Below are 24,193 nucleotides of genomic sequence, written 5' to 3'. Positions count from 1 at the left end.
AAAAAAAAATAAATAAAGAATGAAAAAAATTACTAATTGAAAATTAATTTTTGATATTTATATAATCTCCTCATTGAAACTACGAAATGCACTGAAACTACTACTATAAAATGCAAGTAACGTCCGGGATGCAATTTATTCTTATATGAAACTATTTTAACTATTAAAAAATGGTTATCAGTTTTTAATCTACATTTCTTCTTTAGGGTCAAGATTTCAAAACTGACTAAAAGTGACAGCAAGAAATCACAAAAGGAAGCAGATAAGATAAACAGGAATTGCCACAACGTAAGTTTCCATCTTTTTCATTGACAAATATATATATATATATATTATAGATGTGGATAAAGGTCATATTATTACAGGTAATTTAAAAATTATTAAATCCAGCTCTTTAAGAGAGTTAATGGAAAGAGGAATTAAATTTAGATTAAGAGAAAAAATAAACCATAATGAAATCTCAATTTCTATTGGAAAAGATTTGGATATTTTTATTGCAAAATTATCTAGAAAATACCATTGGCCTGCGGAAGGTTTCGGAGAAAGAAAAGTGAGAATTTTAGAGAAAAAAATTAAAACAAAAATGAATACAGATATTGACAAATCTAAAAAACACGGGATTTTTTTAACAAAACATTAAAAAAAGAAATAAAAACTTTAAAAGAAAAATATATTACAGTAATAGATAAATCAGCAAATAATTTCTGTTTAATTTGTAAATATTATTATAAAGAACTATTAATTAATGAATATAACTCTAATGCACCATATATTTTAAATACGGGGAAAAGAATTAGATAAAAGAATGCTAGCTTTTGTAAAAAACCAAAATTAGGACTTGCTCTCTAAGCTATCCTTATTTGTTCCCAACAGTTAAATTTCATAAAAAAAACCCATTAAAATTCAGATTCGTGACTTGTAGCACTGGCAGTTATAATTACTATACGGGAAAACATTTCTTTAAATGCTTCAAAATTATCCTGGACAAAATCAAAGATGAAGATAACTTTATAATTAATAGAGACAAAAAAGTTTTGGATTTTCTTAAAGATAACAACATCATTAAACTTTACACATATGATTTCGAAAATTTATACACCAATCTGCCTCATGAAGAATTAATAAATGTCTGTACTTTTATATATGACGAATATTTAAATGAAGATGTTATTACTAAAAATAATTGGCTAGAATTATATCATTTTAATATTACCGAAAATTCCGTTTTTAATGGAATTAATTTTTATAAACAAGTAAAGGGCTTTCCAATGGGAACAGCTTTCTCAAGTGCTTTAGCCAATATTTTCCTACATTACTATGAGAAAAAAAATAATTAAGCATAATTTAATAAACGGTTGGAGGTATATTGATAACTTAGTTTTGATAAACTTAGATAATACCAATATTGTGACTAATTGCTATCCAAAAGATTTAATTCTAACAGAAACAAATAAAAATAAACTTGAAGCTTCTTTTCTGGATTTAAAAATCGAAATTGCTAATGATAAAACAATAGTTGGTATCAACGATAAAAGGGATGAATTCAACTTTAAAATAGTAAAACTTTGTGATTATCATTCTAATCTAAACAATAAAATTTTCATTTCTTCACCCTCCAACGATAAAAGGGATGAATTCAACTTTAAAATAGTAAAACTTTGTAATTATCATTCTAATCTAAACAATAAAATTTTCAAAAAAATAATTTTCACACAATTCAACAGGATTAAAATTTCCTATATTGAAGCAACAAATAAACTCATTAAAAATTTAATTAATAATGAATTTTCCAGAGACTACTGGAATATTAATATTTTAATAAAAAAAGAGATGATTTGGGATTAATCATTTGCCTAAAATGAAAATAGACTTTCCGTTACATATTAACTAACTCAATAGATGGCGCTGAGATCCTCCAATTATTTTTACCTTGAATGGCGTTAGCAGAAAAAATTTAGGGCGCGGGAAACAAGAATGAACAAGGGACATCTTTTATAAAAAAATTTTATCTGCTGATTGTACGTTTTTTCCTTTTTGATTTCATAATTGGTTATGAGAGTTATTATATAGTTTATTTTGTGTTATGTTTTTTTTCTTTGCTAATTAGTGGTTGTATTCTTTTAATTTATTGTTTTGTGTCTTTTCTGTAAAAATGGTGTATCTCTTAGGCCTTAATTTCAGGGGATTTTCGGGTCACGAGGGGTCAATACTGTTAGACAAAAGTCTGATTCCTCAAAGAAAAATATCCCTTATTTTGAATCCCTGCTTGAGAGTGATAATTGAGAAAGTTTTCAGGCCGGATTCTCAATTTATTTGATTTAACTTTGATTCTATTTTTCCTTTTAACTTGGTTTTTATTACTAATTGTCTAGATTCATATGTGTTTCAGTAGTAGATGCATTGGCGCTCTCTAAATGCAATGATGCTTTTTCTATTTTTCACTTTTTTAAATTTTTAGTTTGATTCCGAAATTAGTTTCGTTTTCGAAATAATTTGGTTTCTTTTCCGAAATAATTTTAATTTTAGATTGTTTCTATAATAGGTTTTAATTTCATAATGCTTATATTCTTGGTTACTTATATATATATATATATATTCCTTCCATGAAATTTATCTTTGAGAAATTTTTCGATGCATTATGTTTTAAAGCATAATTTATATTTAATTTGAAATTTAAAAATTAATTTTGCCCAATTTTCTTTATTTTCTAATATCAATTAACAATTGAAAATTAAGTTTTTTTGCCATCTAACATGGCTACTGAACTGATTCTATAATTGGTTCTTTCTTTTAATTAAAAATATAATCTTCTGTTTTGCAGAAAAGCTATGATGGATATCTTGTATTTGATTTCTGATGCGAAACCATGTTAAAAATAGCAATTGTTTTTGGTAATATTGCTATTTTTAAATCAAGAATGTCATGGTTTTTAAAAAATATCGTAATGGAAATCTGTCACGATTCCTGTTCTTAAGTGTTGTTATCAGTTTATGAAGATCACCAATTAATTAGCTCTAAAGTTCTTATTGTCATTTTCAAGATAAGGCACGGATTTTTAGTTAGAAAACATTCTTTTCAACATCACTTCCCGTTGGTAGGAAATTAATTCCTGCTTCATCTTATGATATTTGAAGAATTCTGTCACTGTGATTTTAAAGCAAGATTTTCACGTGAGCTAAGATATGATATACATATATAAAGAGCAATCTGGTTGCTTTCTCATCAAACATACAACCACGCTCCACAAATTAAATGAATTATCATTCTACCCATATTACAGAATTTTCTATAGAAGCTAAATTTTTAATTACACATGGCAATTCAGATAAAGAAATGATGAATACTCTGTCATTTAGATGAGCAAATTACGAACATCTGATTGCAAGAAACACGTAAAGATAGTGGCCTAGCGAAAGTAGGTTGCGTCCAGGGCATGTTGTTATTTTTTCCCCTTCCTCTTGAAGAGCTTATAAGCCAGTTAGCAGCTACGAAGCACAGGCAATTGCTTTTGTCTTGTAGTCTTGTTACTCGGCTGCGAACCACAATGTCCCAGGTTCTATCCTCGCTCATTCCAATTCGCAGCACTCTCATTATATTTCTGTTTACAAAAGCAATCTAAGTGCATTAATTTCGTGTTCTCATGGCGTCCCTTAAGAATAAAAACTGAGGCATGTATACCCTTTTTCCCTCGCTGTTACGCCACTAGTAATTCAAAGCAAAAGTTTCTTCTTAATTATTTAAATATTATAAATTGGATTTATGACTATTTTACGCCAATACTAATAAGAAGAACATACTTAATAATAATTACGCATGTTCATTTAAGCCAATAATAACATTTTACTCCATTTCAGTTTTACTGCAATTGTTGTTGCACCTTAAACCATCCGCAAAACAAGGCACTGTTTCTCAACAGGACAAATATTCACTATTTAGCATCCTATCCTGTAACATGATTGCCATGTATTGTTTGTCCTTTAGAGATAAAGGAAAATGCTTTCGCAATATACATTTTAATCACAAGTAGAGAAAGAGGGAATATATAGAGATATGCATCTCTAATAGAGAGAGAACATAAAACTTCCTCGTTTCGCTGATCGAGTACGATTGTAATCCGATTTTAATATCTACTTTAACTGCAACCTTGCCTACGGATATTTATGTCTGTTTGTTTTCGGTTTCCAGCCTGTACTATAGAATGTCTGTGTTACCGTTATGTCACCTCTGAAAAATATGTTTTGTTACTGAATTTCGGAAAATAAGTGAAATGGCTGGAAGCGATAGTGAAGACGAGGTATTGTAGAGCGATGAAAATGTTGGAAATATTAAAATATTTCAAATAGTATTATGATTTTGTTTAAATTTTTGTAGAAAAATATCGATTTTATCTATTTTTCTTTTTTTAACGAACATCTGTTTTCGTGATTAATGGGGCTCAGTTTTGGATACTGTACCCTGAATTTTTTTTTTCATTGAATTCCTTTGTAGTAACTTTATGAAGCAATCGTAAATGAATGATATTTTTACTAAGATATTGTGTTATATTTCAATAATTTTATGATGCATACATTAAAATGTCATCGAATGGAAATATGGCAATACATCAAAGTATTAAGTGTTATGTATATTATTTAAAAAAAATTGTTGACAAACAAGAAGACTGCATAGTTTTCTAGACAAAATTTAAAAAAAAAATCTTCTGTTTAATACTTTTGTATTATATTATTTTTGAAGACTAAAAAAAGTGCAGAATCGGAAATTTCGTATAAACATGAGATAGCAGTTGGTTTTGTATAATTTCTGCTTAAATGTTTTTATCTTAAAATGGTTATTATATAAAGAATAAAAAATATTTCTAAAAAATAAATATAAATAACATTATTTGAACTTTTCAAACATTCTAGGAATGTTTTGAATATTCTAAATATTATTTATATGTTTTTAGAATAGAAAATAATACTTTTTGAATAGAAAATAGAAAATAATACTTTGGATAATAAATAATAGAAAATAATACTTTGGATATTGATAGTTAAAACATTATTCCATTTCCTATTGGAATTTACAGCAAAAATCTGTTATTAAGATTTTATATGCTGTTTTGCAGATAATGATTCATTATTTTCATTGAAAAATTAAGCAATCATTGAAATGTATATTTTTGAATAATTTTTATTATATTTATTTTATTCTTAAAACTATTGATAAAAAAATTGACTGTTTAATTTTTATGTTAAAAAACTGATCTTTTTCAGCCTTTTGAAGATGCATTGGATGGATTGCATATGTAAGTAATATTTTTATTTTATGTGAATCTGTGAAATGAATGTAAATGAGTAAAATTAAAAATCTTGTTTCGTTTCTGTATGCCAATCAATCTACTTAAAAAGAGGAAAACTTGTTTTTACAGTATGTATCCTTAAATTTTAAATTAAAATCTTTTTAAAATATTTTAAAAATTGTTTTTCATTATTTTCTACATTAGTTAATGATGTATTAGTTATAATTTTTTTTTTTTTTGCTGTTATTTTTATACTAGAGTCATTTAGGTAAAATTTGGCAAGAAGTTTGTATTATTTTTTATTTCTAGAGTTTTTGAATTCATGAAATACAGCCTCATTTTTTTTCTTTTTTTTTTAAAAAAATAATATGTAATTAAAAAGGAATTAGGAATCTGGAGATTATTATATAAATATAATATTTATAATCTAAATTCTGTGAAATATTAATTATATTAAGCAAATGCTTATGTGAAATTTTTGACCCAGAAAATCCTTTCAAAACCTTATAACTTAAAAATTTGTTGTAAATTTTGATTGCAATTTGTTAAATAGCTGGACAATTTTTCAAATTATTTACATTTCATAAATTATTTACTTCTTGATTACAGTTCTATCTCTTCAACATGTTTTAATATTCATATTTGAAGTTATAATAAAATGCTTGAAGTAATAAATGAAAAGCCACATGTACATTAAACTGTATATTGATCAAATTAATGATTTAGTTCTTAGTGACTACAGAATACAGCATTTCCAAAATTTAGTCAGCTTAGCTTTAAAACTATTTTTTTAAATTGAAAACCAAAAATATAAGTTACTTTATAAAATTATGTAACGAAACAAATTAATTTTTATCTGATTTAAAGGTATGCTTTTTAACATCACTGAAATTGTTTTTTTTAAAAAAAAAATTGTATGCATACATGTAAGTGATTGCAATATCTTAAGAGATCTAAAATTCTGAGAAATTTTCATTCTATAGTAATGATACTTGATATGGGTTCATAATACTCTTGTTTATATTATGTAAATTATTTTATTAACTTGTGATATTTTTTATAAGCAGTTATTTTTTATTTTTAGTGATGGACTCCCCAGTTTGGATGAATCTATCAAAGAAGCTAAGCTATCTTTAGACTTATTTTTACAGAACAAATTTGCTGCTGCACTTGATAGTTTAGTACCATGGTAAAGATTCAATTTTATTTTCTGGAATATTCCAAATGTTTCTTTTAAACATTTTTTATAAGGATTTTTTTTTAAATACTACTTTTTATTCGGTTTATGTAAAACATTTCTTACTGTCTGTTCATATCATAATTTTATTTTTTATTCTCACTTAACTTTAATCTCCTCTTCACAATACCAGACTGGCAAGTTTAGTTTTGATGCAATTAACTAATACAAATTCAAGACAATAATAAATAATTAGATAGACAAATTATTCTCTTGTAGATTTTTTTTAATAAATTGTATTCTTAGATCAAATGTAATGTGCAGTTACTCTCTATTAAATAAATTGCAGTTACTGCCTATTAAATAAATTAAAGTGCAGTCACTCCCTATTACATAAAAAAAAAAAAAATGCTTAATATATATTGTCATGTGGAAGAACCCAGCTTCAAGGTGTTTCCAAAGATACCCCCCTTTCTTTACATGTTTAGTTCATCATTTACTTTTATAGTTTTAAATGGACTTTTATCATTTATTAACATTTATTACTTGTAATATATATATAATTTATATCAACAAATTTTTTTGTCCTGTATGTATGAGTTTATACAAATGCTGGAATTCTAGCTCTATTTTCTGCTCTATATTTGAATGTGGAAATAATAAAAAATTAAAATTAGCCTCCTTATGATAATTTTATTCTCTTGTCCTATTGCATTTTTGTAAAAAGTAGATTTGATTGTAGAAAGGGGGGAAAAAAGCTAATCTCCCAAAATGTTACCAGAGAGTCAGGTCTTATCTGAAATTACTGGAAAAGAGTGAAAGTAGTTTCCTATTTCTTTATCAAGATACCTCTTTGATTTAGATGTTTTGAAAATTTTGCCTATTCCATAATCTAAAAAATTATTTAACTTTTAATCAATTACCAACTGATGAATATATACTTCCGATTGTAGTATCTCTTTGCATCAAAATGCTAGTCAAATTCTAATTAAAATATAAAAAGAAATGTTAGTAAAATGAGAACAGACTATATTATTTTCTTCTTTTTAATTTATTTTTGTGCTTTTTTGTATAAATTCATATTTTTCTACTTTCACTTGATGTCATCATGGCATATATATATATATATTCAATGACTTAGATCTCTCTAACTTTTATAAGTTAAAAGGCTGCATTATGATCTGAAGCAGATTATCTTCTAGATAAGATATAGAATTTTTTTTTCTAGGTCACATATCAGTTCTTATCATGCATTAGGAAAAGGTACAATGCTTTTCATGCAGGCTTTGCTGACCATGGAAAGTGTAAGTGGTCTTATAATTTAAACCTGTTCATTATATTTAATTTTATAACATATCCTTTCATTCTATATAATTTTATAACATATCCTTTCATTCTATATAATTTTATAACATATCCTTTCATTCTATATAATTTTATAACATATCCTTTCATAATATATAATTTTATAACATATCCTTTCATAATATATAATTTTATAACATATCCTTTCATAATATATAATTTTATAATCTTTCTTTTCATAATATATAATTTTTCAATATTTTTCAGTGCATAAAAAAAAAGAAAATATGTTTTATTCTTAAAAATTATATCTAGGAGTAAATTTTAACACAAGTATGCTTTTATATTTCTACAGAAGGAAATAGAAAAAGCCGCTGAAGCTTTAAAACAAGCTGTGGATGTTTGCCAAAGGAAACGTAAGAAACACACAGTATCAAGGGTTATTAGAAGACCAGATTACAACTTGTATACTGAAGGTATTGATATTTTCTTCCATGAAACTTTTCATTTCACCTCTTTATTGTGTAACTTTTCTCTACTATCTATAGTCTGTGTATTTTCTGTAGGCGATTCAAGGTCACATTTTCTACCGTATTACTTGTACCAGACAATCAATAACGAGGTAGAAAATGTGACTTTTAACCGCCTACAGAAAATACACAGACTATAATAAGATAAACCTGTTGGTCTTGGAAATCGTATGTTGTACATATGCAATTAAGAATCCAGAAGACTTGAGATATTAATGGATTAAATTAAATTTTCATATTAAATAAGAGTCTGTGAATGACATAATCATGGTGGTAAATTTACAAATATCATAATTTGATGCTTGAAGGAGGAGTATGAAATTTCAAAGATTAACATATGTTTAAATATTGTTCTCTTTAAATTTGTCATATAAAATTTCATGAGTTAAATTTTGTTATAGATATTCATTTTTATTATTCATACAGTGTTTTCTTGTTTCAAAATGTTTTATAGAGGAAGTTCATGCTGAATTATGCTATGCTGAATGCTTGTTGTTGACTGCAGTTCTAACTTTTGTTGAAGATCAAAGCTTGGTAAATTTCGTTAGAGGTAGTCTCAGGATCAGAACATGCTACCATTCATACAAGTATGTCATTAATAAATATGAAAAATATTATTTTCATAGCAATTGTTTTTTTTAATATTTTTTATTTCTCAAATTTATCATAGCTGTTACTTAACATTTATTTCTGAAATTGAATCTCTCAAAGAAACAATAAAGGCTAATATACTGATAGGCATTTTATTTTCAATTAAATTATATCAACGGAACTGTAAGATTTAAATATATATCCAACAGCTGTTGTTAATTTTTCTTCTATTTGCTTGATTCTGTTATCTCTGAAGGCATTTTTTTTTTTTTTTTTTTTTTTTGTGTGTGTGTGTGTGTGTGTGTGTTTCTATGAAAGAAGGTAAAACCAGATCATTCACTTTTAGAGAGTCCTGATCATTATTCATAACAAATTTTTTTAACAATAGATCATAATTTCCATTTAAGTGGTCAGCAATAAGTGATAGCAGTCACTAATAGGTGATTATCTGTTACTACAAAAATATTGATTAATAGATGTTTTCATAAGAAAAGTGTGGAGTGCCATTTTTTTGTTCAAACTTTATAGAATCGATTGAATTTATCCTTTATTATTATTTAAGAATAAATAAGTAATAGATATTTTTTAAATATAATACATGATCAAAAAAAAAATGATGTGCACAAGGTTTTTGATGATATATTTAAATATAATGCTCTGTAGTTTCTGTTGATACATTTTCATAAGATGAGAATATTTATGGGAATAAGAAGGTTTTATTTTTTTACTTTTTATTATTTTTTATGTATTTGTGCTGTGCATGAATAAAGCAATTCACCACTTTAATCATCGATTTGGCCTAATGTCAACTAAAAATACAAATTGGAAGAACATATTGTTCATTTAATTCTCAAAGTCATAATATTCTCAAAGATATTGTGGTAATTATGAAATATATTTTAGAACAAAATGTAAAATAGAAAGTCAGTTTTAAAAGCCAATTTTTCTAAATATTATACTCAAATTATGTTTTTAAAAAAATCTGATATTAAATAGATATGGATTGTTTTTGCTATTATATTATTATTAGTTTTTCATAAAATAAATTAATTTTTTAATACATAATAATTTTTTTAATTACAGGGAATGTATGCACATATTGGAAACCAGACGTTGGAGTAATGAGCTCCGTAAAAAACACTTTGAGAGTGGTGTGCGTATGGGTGTTGGCACTTTTAATTTGGTAAAACATATTGCTTTTACACTTTACTTAATTGAAGTACAATATTGAAATCAAATTAATAAAATATATTTTATTTCATTGTGTGTACTTTATTGTTTTATTTCCATATTTATTTAATAGGAAAGCCTGTAGTTCTCAATTAATAAGCTATCTAAGTATGCAAGATTAGTGAATTGGTAATCCTACTGCTGTCATTAAAATGCCAGATGTTCTAATAATGGCCTAAAAGTTTATATAAATAGACTAATTTTAAATCAGTGTGGTTGTTAATGCAAGATATAAGTATTTTTAAATTCTATTTAGATGCTGTCCCAACTTCCTTCAAGAGTTTTGAAACTCTTAGAATTCATAGGATTTTCTGGCAATCGAGTAAGTATACTTATATTTTCAATGCTTTATTTTTTAAGAGAATTGATCCTTATTACCCATGTATATATGCAACGATTATTATCATTTAATAACTTCAGGTTTATACATCTTTTTTAAATATTCATTGCTACTAAATATTAATTTATTTTCATTTTGATGTAAAAAATTTCATACTGAATTCCTAGTCATTATTTGAATAGCAGTGTATATTCAAACAATAAATAGTGCTTGAATATATTTTACTACTCATAAGCATATATTTTTACTTATAGAGCATTGCATAATGCAAATTTATCTCAGATTTTATCATATACACACCATGCAGTATATTGATCATTTTAAAAAAAAATGTAATATGATTTCAAGATTCTCAAAGACTGATTTCTAAAATATCATTCAAACTAGCTTGCATCTGCTCTATGAAATACAACTACTACTACAGGAATCATTATTTTAACTGTGTGTGCAATACTTTCGTTGCACTTCTTGGGTTTCGAAAATGCTTAATCATGCTGATACTTGTAATAAATGTTCTTTTTTAATATAATGAGTTGGATATTGTTCTGTAATTTTTCACTTCTGTTTCTACAAATAATCTCTAAGATTGTTTGCGATGAGGTAATCAATTGAAAAATAAAATGAACATTTTCTTCAGTCATTTGAAAAAATGAGCAGCATTTTATGCATATCATTTATGATGATTTTGCACAAATGTAAAATGTAGATGTTTGATTTTATGTGATTCTGGAATAGAAATTTTTGAGATCAAAATTGACGAAAATAAATTATAAATGTTGTAAATGTCGCATGAAATTTTGAAAAAGAAATGAATATAGTTTTTAATAATTTATTATAAATAATTGTGACTTTAATTCTTAACTATTGTCAATCATGCTATAATTTTAAGAATTAAGTTGCATAGTTATATAGGTTTACTTTAAGGATTTATGGTGTTTATTTTATGAAAAACAATTGTTTTAAATAATGAAACAAGTCTCAAATTTATAATGAAGCAACTAAAAAAATAAATTTTTAATCTTGTGATGTTTAGAAGTTATAACATATACACACTTTCCCCAAAATATAGACAAATCAAAAATGATATTCTAAAAAGTGATATTGAGACTAAAATACCTTTCATGTACTTTCAGAAAGGATTCAGATATATTTTTTAATTGATTTATTTGGTTTTTATTATAATAAACCTTGAGAAATAAGTAAGACAAAAAATTTAAAAATATTAAAAGTCGTCTGTTTTGTAACTATAGACATCATCCGACTTTATTAAAAAATACTATTAATTATATATTTTTATCAGCAGGTGATTATTTATTTATATTTCTTAAAAGTATTTATTGTTTGATTTTCTTACTTTTATTGGTTTTGAGTAATTTTTCAGTTTTTTTATTTACTAACAAATTGAGGCTTTTATAAATTCAACAAAATGCTTAGAGGTTAAGAGATTTTGAAAGAGAAAATCATATCATGAAAGTTTTGGATTTAAAACTTAAAATTAATCATCCAAAGGATCTATCTAGATTTTGAAAATATCTTTTTAAAATGTTTACAGAATTTTGCATGACAAGTGGCTAGTAAAAAAAGGATCTGACCGGCAAAAAATAACATCTGTATGCAGAAAAAAAAAAAAAAAAAATCTAGCATCTTGCATCTGAAAAAAAATGTCCCTGCAACAAATTGCTTGCAAATTTGGAATTCAGGAAAAAAAAGCATTCACAAAAGACTACTGGAATATGAACGAATAACTTTCAAGAAAATGTTGAAGAAACCATGCTTAAAAGTACACCACAAAACTAAATGGCTGTCAACAATATTTAGTGATGAGAAAAAATGATAACTAGATGGCCAAATGGTTATAAATTTTATTGGTATGACTGAAGAAGCGAACCAAAACGTTTCTTTTGGAGACATCAAAGTGGAAGATTTGTATTGACTTTGGTTGGTGTTAGGTTTAATGGGCTAACATGTTTGGCAATTTGTTACAAAAATATGAACTCCCAGGACTATCAGCAAATATTACAGGGCCATTTTATTCCATAGTATAATTTGTTGGGAGAACCAAACTTTTTAATTTAACAAAAGAGGGTGCCTCTTCATGTATCTAACTCGACAAATATATGATTCAACATGATTAATATCAATGTCATGAACTGGCCGTTACTTTATCTGGTTTTAAACCAAATGGAGGACATTTAGTATAAAATGTATAGGAAAGTTGATGCAATATACAATATATTAAAAAAATATTTTATATACCAAGAACCTTGAAGCAGCAATAAATAAGCGTGATATGAATTGTCTCAAGAAATAAGGCAAGACTTGGTACTTTCAATAGAAAATCATGTATTTGAAGTGATTAAAGATAATGGAAAGATGATTGAATATTAATATTTGTAATTATGTTCCTAAACCTTAAATAAAATCCATAAAACAAATATTGTTTATAATTATGGGATACCCTATTTTTTTGTTTTAGTAAACAAATTCAGCACTTGTTGTTTTCCCTAATAAACTTTAATTTGCGTTTCATCTAGTGTTTATAATTATGCAGAAAAAAAAATGAAAAAAATTCCACCCCATTCTTATTTTTATGGTAAATTGTATTGTATTCTATGTTTTTGGGACTGAGTGGGATTCATAAATACTAATTATTGAAAAGTTTTTTGTACTGAAAATAAATACTATAAGTTTAATTTAAAATTTGAAGTTTGATAGTCATATCAAGGGCTTATAATTGTCTATATAAGTGCATTTTTTAAATTAAAAAATAACCCTTACTATTTTTTAATGTATTTTTAGCAATTGGGTCTAAAGGAGCTTGATGATGGTTATGCTATGAAAGAAAGCTTACGTTCACCCCTTTGTGCCCTCATCTTGGTAACATTCCACACTCTTGTCACATATATTTTTGGTAAGTATATTTTTTTGTTTTTTTCTTCTTCTTTATATTTAAAAGTATGTTTGATTAACAGGCTCTTGAAAAGGATGCTGGTATTTTCCGTGACTTCTGTTGTAATTTTTCTTTTAAATTCTGTGAATTGCATCTTTTGGAAATGCCATAATATTGTATTCAGCAGTGACTTATTATAGATATGATAGATATTTTTTTCTTTAAATAATTCCTTAATATGCAAAATAAATTTGTTTTAAAGTGAAATATAAATTTATTTTCCTATTATCTTTATGATTTAACAATAGTAAAGTAAATTTTAGAATGTTATTTTGCATGCCAGCTATATAAAATATATATAATATATATATATATAAACGTTGTTACTGAATATCAGTTTTAAGAAATTTTACTGTAATTATTTAGTTTTCTTTTTTTATTTCTCAAGGTTGTGGAGATGGAGATATTGATGCTTCGGAAGCAATTGTTAATGATATGCTTGTGAGATATCCAGAAGTAAGATGTTCTTCTTTTATAAGCTTAAACTTTATATAAAGCTAAAATTACTGCTATTTTTGAATTCTTTAATTTCAACTTTCTGTAAATTAAAAATGTTTAAAATTTATATGTTGCTAATTACATTTTTAGCTCATTATTTTTCTGTTGAGTTATGAAGTGAAATAGTTTATTTAACAATTACTTAAACATATATTTTTAATTGATTTTCATCCTTAGTTTTGGATAACTGAATTATATGAAGCATAACTTTTAATATCTGTGACTCTTCCCATAGGCAGCTTTATTCATATTTCTTTCTGGCCGTATAAAGCAATTGAGAGGACAAATTGATGATGTAAGTCTCCTTTAAATCTTTTTTCCCTTATGTTCACTCTGAAATTTACTTTAAAAAATTGTATTATAATTTGTAAATACTTTGGAATGATAGATTTTTTTTTTTTATGTTTAACTTTCAATTTTTTTTTTTTTTTGCAGTAAAATGATTAATGCTCTTATAAAATGCAAATTTTCTTAAAATATTGGCATATCCACTTTGGAAATAGTTACTTATTCAGAAATCAGAAGTTTAAATAGACAATTTATGTATGGCTTGTAATTGTAAATACCAAGCATATTCCTCATAACAATTTGAGAATAATGCTAATTTCACCTTCATTATTTGTCTGTCAAAATAGTGAAATTGCATTTTTTGAAAACCATTTTTTTAACAGCTTATAAGTCAATTTCGGTTTTAAAAAAGCATTTAATTCTATTTAGCATTTAATCTATATTTATTTCAAATTCAGATTAAAAACCAATTACTATCATAAATATTGGGATCTGAAGAAAATATGAAATACTACATCGATTTTGACATAAGAGACCATAAAATGTGATTGTTTGGGAATTGTTTCTAAAATGGCATGTCTTTCAACTGTAAACAGTTACAATTCAAAGCATTTTTTTTAAATGCAGAATGTGGAATACTTCTGAGTGCCTTCCTTTTGTTATAACTCCTATTAGTTTTGCAAGATTTGTAAAATAAATGAAATCATTTTTATATCCATAATATGCTTTTCAAATATCATTTTACAAATATTTTGAATATATGAATATCCTTTAGGCTATCAGTACATATCAACTTTCCATCAATGTTCAACAAGAGTGGAAGCAGTTCCACTATCTTTGTTACTGGGAATTGCTGTGGTGTCACTGGTAATATATTATTTCCTTTTATAAATATTCTATTTAAATATTTTCTAAAGAGTATTCACATTTTGATTTTAAATTTATAAGAAATGTGATGATAAACTTCATCTGCCGCATACTATGTACATTGGACATTTTTTGAGAGCTTTTAGTTTGGCTCATAGCTTTTCATTTTGTTTCTGGAATGGCACCTTAAGGCAAGGATAAAAATTTTTCCAAATGCATGCACACATTTCTTCTGGGGCCACTATAATGTTGTTGTACCTGAAATGTTTGTAATAAGGTCTGTTTTCAATGTACATTGTTCTCAATACTATATTATCTATGGCTAACCTGACTAGGCATGGGGACTTACTTGATATCCGTCACTCTACATTCATAGTTTGATTGCATGTTTCTGATAATATGCTTAAGTAATTTAAGTAATGTCATTCAATAATAAGCTTACATTCTTTAGTTTAAAACCTTGAAGGTATAATATCAATTCGGAGGGCAATCATTCGATTAGCTCACAAAAATCCATTCCAAGACAATCAGTAAAAAAATCCTAATCTATTCATGTAATAGAAATTACCTATATTACTAATGATAAAATAAGTAGCCACATTCTATTTCATAATATTACATCATATTTAATGCTTTTATCACATTCCATATTCAATAATATTATTAGTTAGGTAATTTGCTGGCCCATTAGAGCTCAAATTTCTAATTATGATTCTGATAAGATGCTAAATTTTTCTAGTTCAGAATGTTCAAATTTATTGAAATAGCCTACTAATCCACAAAAATATGTAGTCAAAATTGCAGTATTATATTTTATATGCCATGATGGAGCTCAAGAGCATTTTGTTCCAGTGCAATTATAGTAAATTATTATGGGCTACTTTTAAGAATACTTATATTAATATTTCTGAATGCCATTTTGTTCATATCGCCTCATTATGATAAATGAAATCTAAAATTCTCTCGACTGCTTTGATTTTGAAATTCAAAATGAAAGGAGCCAAAAGAATTCAATTTCAGTTGAAAATAATATTTTTTATTTTATTAAATAATTTGTTGAACATATCTTTCTTAATTACTAAGCCTACTTGAATAACACTAACTGAATAACACAGATTGGAAAGAGAAGCCCATTCAAATAATATAGTATGTTATATGTTATTCCATGTAGTCTGGATTTGTATCATGGATAGGCTCATTTCCAATTCAAACATTCTAAATTATAATTCATTCAATTTTTTTCCTTTTTAAATATCCTTTTCATGGTAAAATGACCCATAAGTTCTTTTTTTAAAGTTACCAGTTCAGTGGTAATAGATTTTTTGTATTGTAGTAAAAAGCTTATAAGCCTAATTATCCTCGCTTATAACAATTCGCTACAATGGTGACCTCGGACGATGAACCTTCAACCTTCGTACAGCTGTTGTGGTGCCATCTACCCACAGCAATGCAAAGTCATCAGATTCACTTGATGCAGCAACCCAAAGTCATCAGATTCACCTGGCGCAACTGCATCAGCAACAGTAACCACTCACTCACACACGCTCGCCAAAACGTTTGGCATTACTCAAACGGCGCATTAGACTCAACAGCTAATATATCTCCATTCAACAGCCATATCGTTCGTCTCACGTCTGACTCACTGCTGGGAGAGTACTGTGGTGGAAAGCTTACAAGCCAGATAACAGTTATGAAACACGGGCAATTGCTTTTGTCTTGTGGTCTTGTTACTTGGCTGCAAACCACAGGGTCCCATGTTCTATCCTCGCTCATTACAATCCGCTACAGTATTATATCTGAAGTATGCATATGGCTTTAGATGTTTTAAATCTGCATCTGTGTGAAGTATAATTTACTTCCATGTTCTAATTATTACCGAGACAGTGCTGAAAAAGCTAATACTATCTGTGAGCTTAGGAAATTAATTCCTCTGCATTATAATTTTTATGAACACCATAAAAATAGCATAGGAGCAGAAAAAAAAAATCTGAATGACATTTTTGATCAATGTGAGCAAGATTACCACAAAATGGAAATAACTTATTTTCTAATGGGGCATTTTCAAAAGTATAGATTTGAAAGCAGCCATACTTAACATTTTCAAGGTAAGTAAACAAAAATATGTGCATTTCATTGTCTTATAATGTGTACCCTCAGTGTTTTATATATATATAACTATGCATAATATGTAATTCTATTGGCTGAAATAATTTGTGGCCATCCTGTATAATGGACAGCTAAGGTTAATTGCATTTCAAATATTTTTATTTGAAGCTGAAAATTTGTTTTTTTGCTCAGGAACATTTCTTTTTATTCTTTGTTTCAAAATATTCTATTCTTTATTATCAGCTTTAAGTGTGATTGGAAGGAAGCTTCTGAATGCTCTGATATACTTCGAAATGAGTGTAAGTGGTCACCAGCCATCTACACTTATGTCCATGCATCCATTTTATATATGATGATGGAGGAAGGACATCCAGAATTGAGAGACACCATCACAGATCTTATGGCGTAAGTTTGTTTTGTTTGATGTTTATTCACTTTCAGACATGTGAAAAAGCAATGCAAAATGTTTTATTTTTTAATCTTGTTTTTAAAAATATTTTTCTGTTTTGTAATTGTTAAAAATTATATTTTAATTCCTTTATATTATAAAAATTATCATCTTTAAAATAGGAAAGTACCGAGTTTAAAACAACGATTGGCTGGAAAATCTATTCCACTTGAAAAATATGTTGTAAGGAAATCAAATAAATTTGCATCTCAAGGAGGTCGTCTTATTGTTCCAGCTTTGGTAAGTGGTAAAATTTTCTTTTGGATTTTGTTTCAATTTTTTTCATGTAGTAAAAAAAGTGCTGTTATATATATTAGTAATTTCTACTTTCTTAAAACAAAATAAATTAAAATAATTTGTACTGGTAATTTGAAATATCTGCTTATTTTACAGGAACTTCTTTATATATGGAATAGCTTTCCAATGATTGCAAAATCTCGAGAGCTTACAGAAAATATTCTTTGTCGAGTTAATAATGTATTTTCTACCTTGGAAGATGCCAAAGGTATGAAAAGTTGATTTTCTATATATCCAGCGTATTACAAAAAAAAAAAAAAAAAAATGTTTATTTTGATTATTTGTTACATGAACAGTTATGAAGTTTCAGAGTTTCATTATTCAAATTAATTTACACAATTGTAAATTTTGTCAATTGTAGGAATTGTCGATTGATATTGTTGAAGTGCTATAATAAACTTAATTTTAAATGGATCTGAACATATTTAAATGCATTCTCTTTCAATGGATTTTCTCAAAGTATTGTTTTTTGATTATTTCTGTGCTCTTAATATTATATTTCATGTTTCCCTATGAAAATAAATTAATGTCAGGTTCAGAATGTTGAAGAGAACTCAAAATTTACTCTTTGTTTCATCTGTTCAATAAAATCACATGAAATTACATCTTCAAGTTACAGCAGCTATGAAGAAGGAAAGCTGTTTATTCTCAAATGTCTCTTGGATGCATAGCATGACACTTTTTGTATTCAAATGAACATCATGTGTACTCACTTTCTCAAAGAAAGATAAGTTAATTCACTTATTGACAAACTGTCCTACACATTTCTGTTGCCAAATAATTAATTTAACTAATAACTGCAATTTTGATTACTGATTATTTATTAGTGTGAAAGTGTTTTAATATTTAAAAAAAGGATAATTGTGGAAATTAAATAAGAATCATGAAACTTTTCATGTTGACTAGATTCTGCCTTAAATTTATTATTTTGTTATAAAACTGTGATGTATGTTTTTCATTATCTGTGTGTTAATAATTCAAAGTGTATATATATATATATATATATATTAGTATTTTCTATGTAAGGAAGATACATTATTCCTTAAATTTTCTTGCCATTAATAGATATTATATTCAAATTAATACATTGTTGATTAGCTTAAAAATAAAGATATCACAAAGTTAAAGAATTAATAATCATTTTTTCAGCAATAACAAGAAGAAAAAAAATCTCATTAAGCGGACTAAAAAAAATAAATATTTTTACCCTTCACAAATATTAATGCTTATTAATTTGAAACAAGAAACTTCACTCAGATAAATATTAAAATAATTACATTCTAAAATTGTTTGTTTTCAAATGGAAAATAAATGAGCTTAAAATTGATTACTAATCATCAGTTCTAAATCATTTGATAATTAAGTTAATCAAATAATACTTAAAGGTCAAATTTAAGAAACAAAAATTCATTATTCATTTGTATGCATTTTTCTCCTTTATTCTTAGATATTGAGAACAGACCTCTTGATGATTACTGCCTCATTTTGCTGCTGAGAGGTGTGTGTTACACAAGTTTAAACAGACATATGCAGGCAGAAGATTGCTTTAGGGAAATAATTTCCTGGTGAGATTTTTCTAAGTGTTTTTCATTAAAGCTTCATGATTTATGATTTCTTTAATTGTGGGCTTTTGCTTAAATAAATGCATTTGTGTGATTATGATTCTAATATGATGATAAATGAAAAGATTGAAGATTTTGCCTCTTCTTATCAATATAGTCTGCTTTTTTTTCTGTTATTTACATGGGAGTATATAACTTTGAAGGAAATAAATTGCATTTAATTAGTTTTAATAATCTTGATTTTTCATATGAAAGTACTTATATTGAACTCAGAATTCGTCTAAATAGTTGCAGAAAGCTGAGACCACTGTTTGCTATAATAATAAATGCAAAGAAAAATGAATACTCAAATCATTTATAAAATAATTTTTCATCATGTTTTATTTTCAGTCTTTATAAATAAGTATTTTCTACCTTTTGTTGCATGAAATATTACACTTTATTTCATATTGATTAATATAAAATTTCATAAATAATGATTGATTTATGTCTTTTTTACAATATGATTAAGATTAAAACTAATAAAAAGAAACAAAAAATAGTTTATCTCAAAAAGCTTTCATTCTAATGAGATGAAAAGTGCAAAGTGTGATTGTATTCATAAATGAAAACTTTTAATTTACAAATAGTATATGCAGATAAAATTTTATCTCTGTTGATATAAATAATTGTAACATATTCTTTTCTCAATATATTGAAATTTTCTTACTTTAGATTCTAGGACTTGCCATTAAAAAAATTGTTATAATTCTTCTTTGACCATTAATCATTTCTTTCTTTTGATTTCATTTGTTTGATCATTTCATTTCTTATATTTATGTTTCAAATGTTTAAAAATTGCTATGTAATAATATTTTAATATCAAAATAATGGGCCAAAATATTATCATCATATTTATTTATTTCCTTAAAAACTGACAACTTCCTCACTCTTATTTTATATTCCGTTTTGATTACTTATTTATTAATATTGCCTTGTAATTTTTAGCGAGAAGAGAATCAAAGAAGACATCTATTTGGTACCTTTTGCTATGAGTGAGTTAGCTCAGATAAAAATCAAACATTCTAAACCAGTGGAAGCTAAAGAATTGTTGGAGCCTGCAAGGTATATTTTTAGTATATTTATAATATGAATTTCAGACTTTAACTGTGCAATCAGTTCAGTGTTGAAATTTAAGGTTTTTATTCATGATTCAAAGTAATAATGAAAAAAGAAAAGTCTTACAGATACTAATTTTTATAATTAAAAATCTCTCTATATACAAGGAAAGTTTTGAAAAAAAGTTGTGCTTAAAAAGGTTTTGTACAAATAATATATTATGCAAATTACTAGTTTTGAAATTCCTAATTGTGCTTTTGACTGTTATGCTTTCTTAATCCAAAGATTATTTGAAACAAATTTCTTCTAATCAGAAAATTATTATTAAATTAAGGTTTCACAAGACTAGTTTATATATTTTATTACTTTAGCTTAAGAGGTTAAAAAAATGAGAAGATATATTGATGTGAAAGCATTTTTTATCAGAATATTAGAAAAATTAATACCTGTTTTATTCATACAAGTTCAAGTAATGGTTTATGAGTTCATAAATTCCTTTTTGTTGAACCAAAAATGAAGCTAATAACTCCTTTTGTTTGAAAATTTCACAGACTGACAACTGTAGTTTATGGTAATTTTTCTATTCTTCTAGGTTGAAATTATTTTCATTTTTTTAAAGACAAATTTGGGAAGATATTTATGCTAATCAAATTACTTTGATTAAAGATACTTCGGTTCAAAAATTATTTTGGTTAAATGTACAGTAAAGGACTTTGTGTATTTATTTAACATCAATATTGTTAATATTAATTCATTTTTTTGATGATCTATCATTTGATGCAGATCTTATGCTTATAAATTTTTTATTGCAACTTGTATTCTTTAGATGAAAAATATTTCAGTTATACTGGATTTCAGTATGCTATGACATTTTAAAACGAAATCATTAAGATGATTCTGGCTATTCTTCATGGATATTATAGTAGATTCTTAGGATGAGATAATAGGATTTTACTGTCTCTGGTTGAAGACTGTTTTCAAAGATATCAAATTATTATATTTTATATCAAATTTTTTGAAATTCAATTATCTATTTACAAAAATAAAATATGAAAAACTTGAAAATGAAGAATTCTTTAAATAATATTAAAAGTTAAAATTATGGAAATATAAATTTACAAAAACTGTGTTTGAAATGCCATGCTAAACATGCAAGAATATTTTGAATAGTTTTTCATGTATCTTGATTAAAATTTATCCAAATTTTTGGTTTTTACGAGCACGCACATATTTTTTATTATTCTTATTGCAGGCACAATTATCACAGATATCCATTGGAGACCATTTTGCATTTCCGTGTCCATTCTATTCTACATCAATTGCGTGCCAAAGGTCATGTGATTCCCACCCCTTCTCCAAAACTCACCCCCTTTCACTCTCCTGATCCGTCACCCAGCCGAGGAGAGGATATCCCAGAATTCCCTTACCTGAAAGAGAGTCCTACCACAGTCCCCAAGCGTACTCTTCTGCATCCACCTTCAGACTTAGGATCTTGTGTGTCCCTGCCTTGAGCAAAAGACCTCTTCATGCACTTGGATGGAAGATAACTTATTTTTGTCTATTGATAGATCTTACAAAAGTATTTTATATTTTAAAGAACAGAGCATCAAGTTAGATTAATTATTGAGTACCGGTTTTATGTTTTGTTCTGAATCATATGTAAACTTGAAAAAAAAAAGCATTTATTTTATTATTTCTATGCAGCTCATAGATTTGAAGTTGTTGGACTTAATCATATGTGCAGATTCTGTTAAACCAGACATGATTTTAAAAATAATGTTCTAAAAAAGTTTTATAATTTTAATTTAAATTATCTCATTTTATCATGTGATTATAAAGTATTGGCTTTTTTTGTTATTTATATTAAGTTTTTTCTTTGCTTTTTGAATCAGAGATGATCCAAAGGAAGAGTACTTAAAAATTCAAGTATGTTTTTTTTTTGTTTTGATACTAAATAAAAAAGTTGTTATATTTTGTGTAAAAATTAAAACCAAAATGTATTACCAAAGAATTAGATATGTCTGTGATAAAAGTAATGAAACATTTAAATTTTTATTTATTAATGTTGGGTTCCTATTTATTTTATTAAAATGATTCTGCAAGAATCAGTTTATTATTCAAAAGAAATATATTTTTAATTTTGATTTTATTATATACATATATAAAGTGATTTACTTTTCAGATGAATTTCAATATTCATTATTCTATAACGTACTAATGAATGAAATTCATTGACTTTATCCTGTGTATTGATAATTTTTTTTTATTATAACAGTCATCTGTTGTATCGCTCTTTTGGTTATTCTTTTATGACATTATTGTGAATTCTTGCAATAATTATATATATTTTTTCTTTACATTTGGTTAAAATCTTTTATTTTGTAATTATTGTTCAGGATTGTGGATTTCAGAATCTTTGTTATTTGAGTTCTGCACTAATAAAAATTATATAAAAGATGCTCTAGGTTGATAATTATCAAAAGTTTTGAATAACTGCAGTTGATGCTGCTTTCTTTTTCTTTTTTTTCTGGTTACTTTGTTTTCTTTTGTATGAAATCTTTATATTCATTATCTATTCATATATGTATTACTATTTTTTATTTTAAAAATGCCTACTTTTCTATAATAGTTTCTATTGTAACGTATTGCATTCTTTTAGAAATAATACACTATTTTTAAGGAAATATTAATAATGCTTGGAATTTAGAATCAGTATTAGTTTCTATATTCTAATAATCTTTATAGAACACTGCATTGTAGACATTTAACTTTCAAACTTCTTTGTACTTAGAGAGGAGTCAAAAATGAGTAGTGGCTATTGGCCATGAAACTAACGACAACACTTAATTTCTATATAGTAAATTTTGGTGTAATTATTATTATATGATATACATTCAAAGTAGTTTAAATGTATTTGTAATCTTTTTACAAGTTGATATGTTGACATAGATAAACCTGGTGTGGTATGAACGATTGGAATTTTTGCTATTGTATGAAGTACTGAATTGTAAAGAACAAAGTTAGAAGCTTAGTTTTAAATTTGAAATTGTGATCCAAAGTATTTTTTTAGGGGAAGAGAGAGGACTTATAAATCCATTGCATTATGAAAGTGTTTTATTGTAAACTATTTAAAGGTATTTTGGTACAGCAATATATATATATAATAACATATTTTAATTGCAAAAAGTAATTAATTTAATAAATTTAATTTTTGAAAATATTATTCAGTATTAAATGTGCAATTACACTAGATCTTATTTTGGACGCACAAGAAGATGCTTATTTTCATTCTATTTTGATTAACCATTTCATATTTTGAAATATAGTTACTTCATTTTTTTTTTTGACATTGATAAAATCACTCAAATTTCAAATTATTATTTTTAAAAAGCTTTTGATCATGTTATATTATCTTTTTGTTTAATATTTTCTTGTTAAAAACACAAAATTAAACAAAAAGGTTGAGTTTAAGATTTGTTTGTTCTTTGAATTGTGTTGAGTCTGATTTCTAAGCAAATGGATTCTCAGAAAGTTATGGATATGCTAGTCATCTATATGTATATACACTTTTCATTGTTTATACAGTATTATAGTTTAATTTTTAATATGGAATAGGTGATTTTTC

General features: G+C 26.0%; 1 protein-coding gene across 2 annotated transcripts in view; it reads left to right on the top strand.

Moving 5' to 3' along the window:
• The window catches only part of LOC129958918 (tetratricopeptide repeat protein 39B-like), a 39,806-nt gene extending 17,326 nt beyond the window's left edge, over positions 1 to 22,480 (top strand). Inside the window, exons 2-19 of one of the 2 annotated variants that reach the window (XM_056071662.1) lie at positions 207 to 288; positions 5,256 to 5,287; positions 6,366 to 6,470; positions 7,687 to 7,762; positions 8,119 to 8,239; positions 8,748 to 8,880; positions 9,968 to 10,067; positions 10,371 to 10,436; positions 13,254 to 13,365; positions 13,793 to 13,860; positions 14,138 to 14,197; positions 14,966 to 15,057; positions 17,407 to 17,568; positions 17,734 to 17,851; positions 18,005 to 18,116; positions 19,356 to 19,473; positions 20,458 to 20,574; positions 21,821 to 22,480. In XM_056071662.1, the coding sequence (XP_055927637.1) occupies positions 207 to 288; positions 5,256 to 5,287; positions 6,366 to 6,470; positions 7,687 to 7,762; positions 8,119 to 8,239; positions 8,748 to 8,880; positions 9,968 to 10,067; positions 10,371 to 10,436; positions 13,254 to 13,365; positions 13,793 to 13,860; positions 14,138 to 14,197; positions 14,966 to 15,057; positions 17,407 to 17,568; positions 17,734 to 17,851; positions 18,005 to 18,116; positions 19,356 to 19,473; positions 20,458 to 20,574; positions 21,821 to 22,079 (1,933 nt within the window). In that variant the 3' untranslated portion in view covers positions 22,080 to 22,480. Of the gene's footprint in view, positions 1 to 206; positions 289 to 4,158; positions 4,295 to 5,255; positions 5,288 to 6,365; positions 6,471 to 7,686; positions 7,763 to 8,118; positions 8,240 to 8,747; positions 8,881 to 9,967; positions 10,068 to 10,370; positions 10,437 to 13,253; positions 13,366 to 13,792; positions 13,861 to 14,137; positions 14,198 to 14,965; positions 15,058 to 17,406; positions 17,569 to 17,733; positions 17,852 to 18,004; positions 18,117 to 19,355; positions 19,474 to 20,457; positions 20,575 to 21,820 lie in introns of those variants that run through there. The other variant, XM_056071670.1, reaches the window with a different exon arrangement.
• Positions 22,481 to 24,193: the final 1,713 nt, after the last annotated feature.

Source organism: Argiope bruennichi, chromosome 2 (genome assembly GCF_947563725.1).
Source record: "Argiope bruennichi chromosome 2, qqArgBrue1.1, whole genome shotgun sequence".
Taxonomy (NCBI): Eukaryota; Metazoa; Arthropoda; class Arachnida; order Araneae; family Araneidae; genus Argiope; species Argiope bruennichi.
The sequence above is the reverse complement of the archived record's forward strand: the minus strand, read 5'-3'. Positions and strand labels throughout refer to the sequence as shown.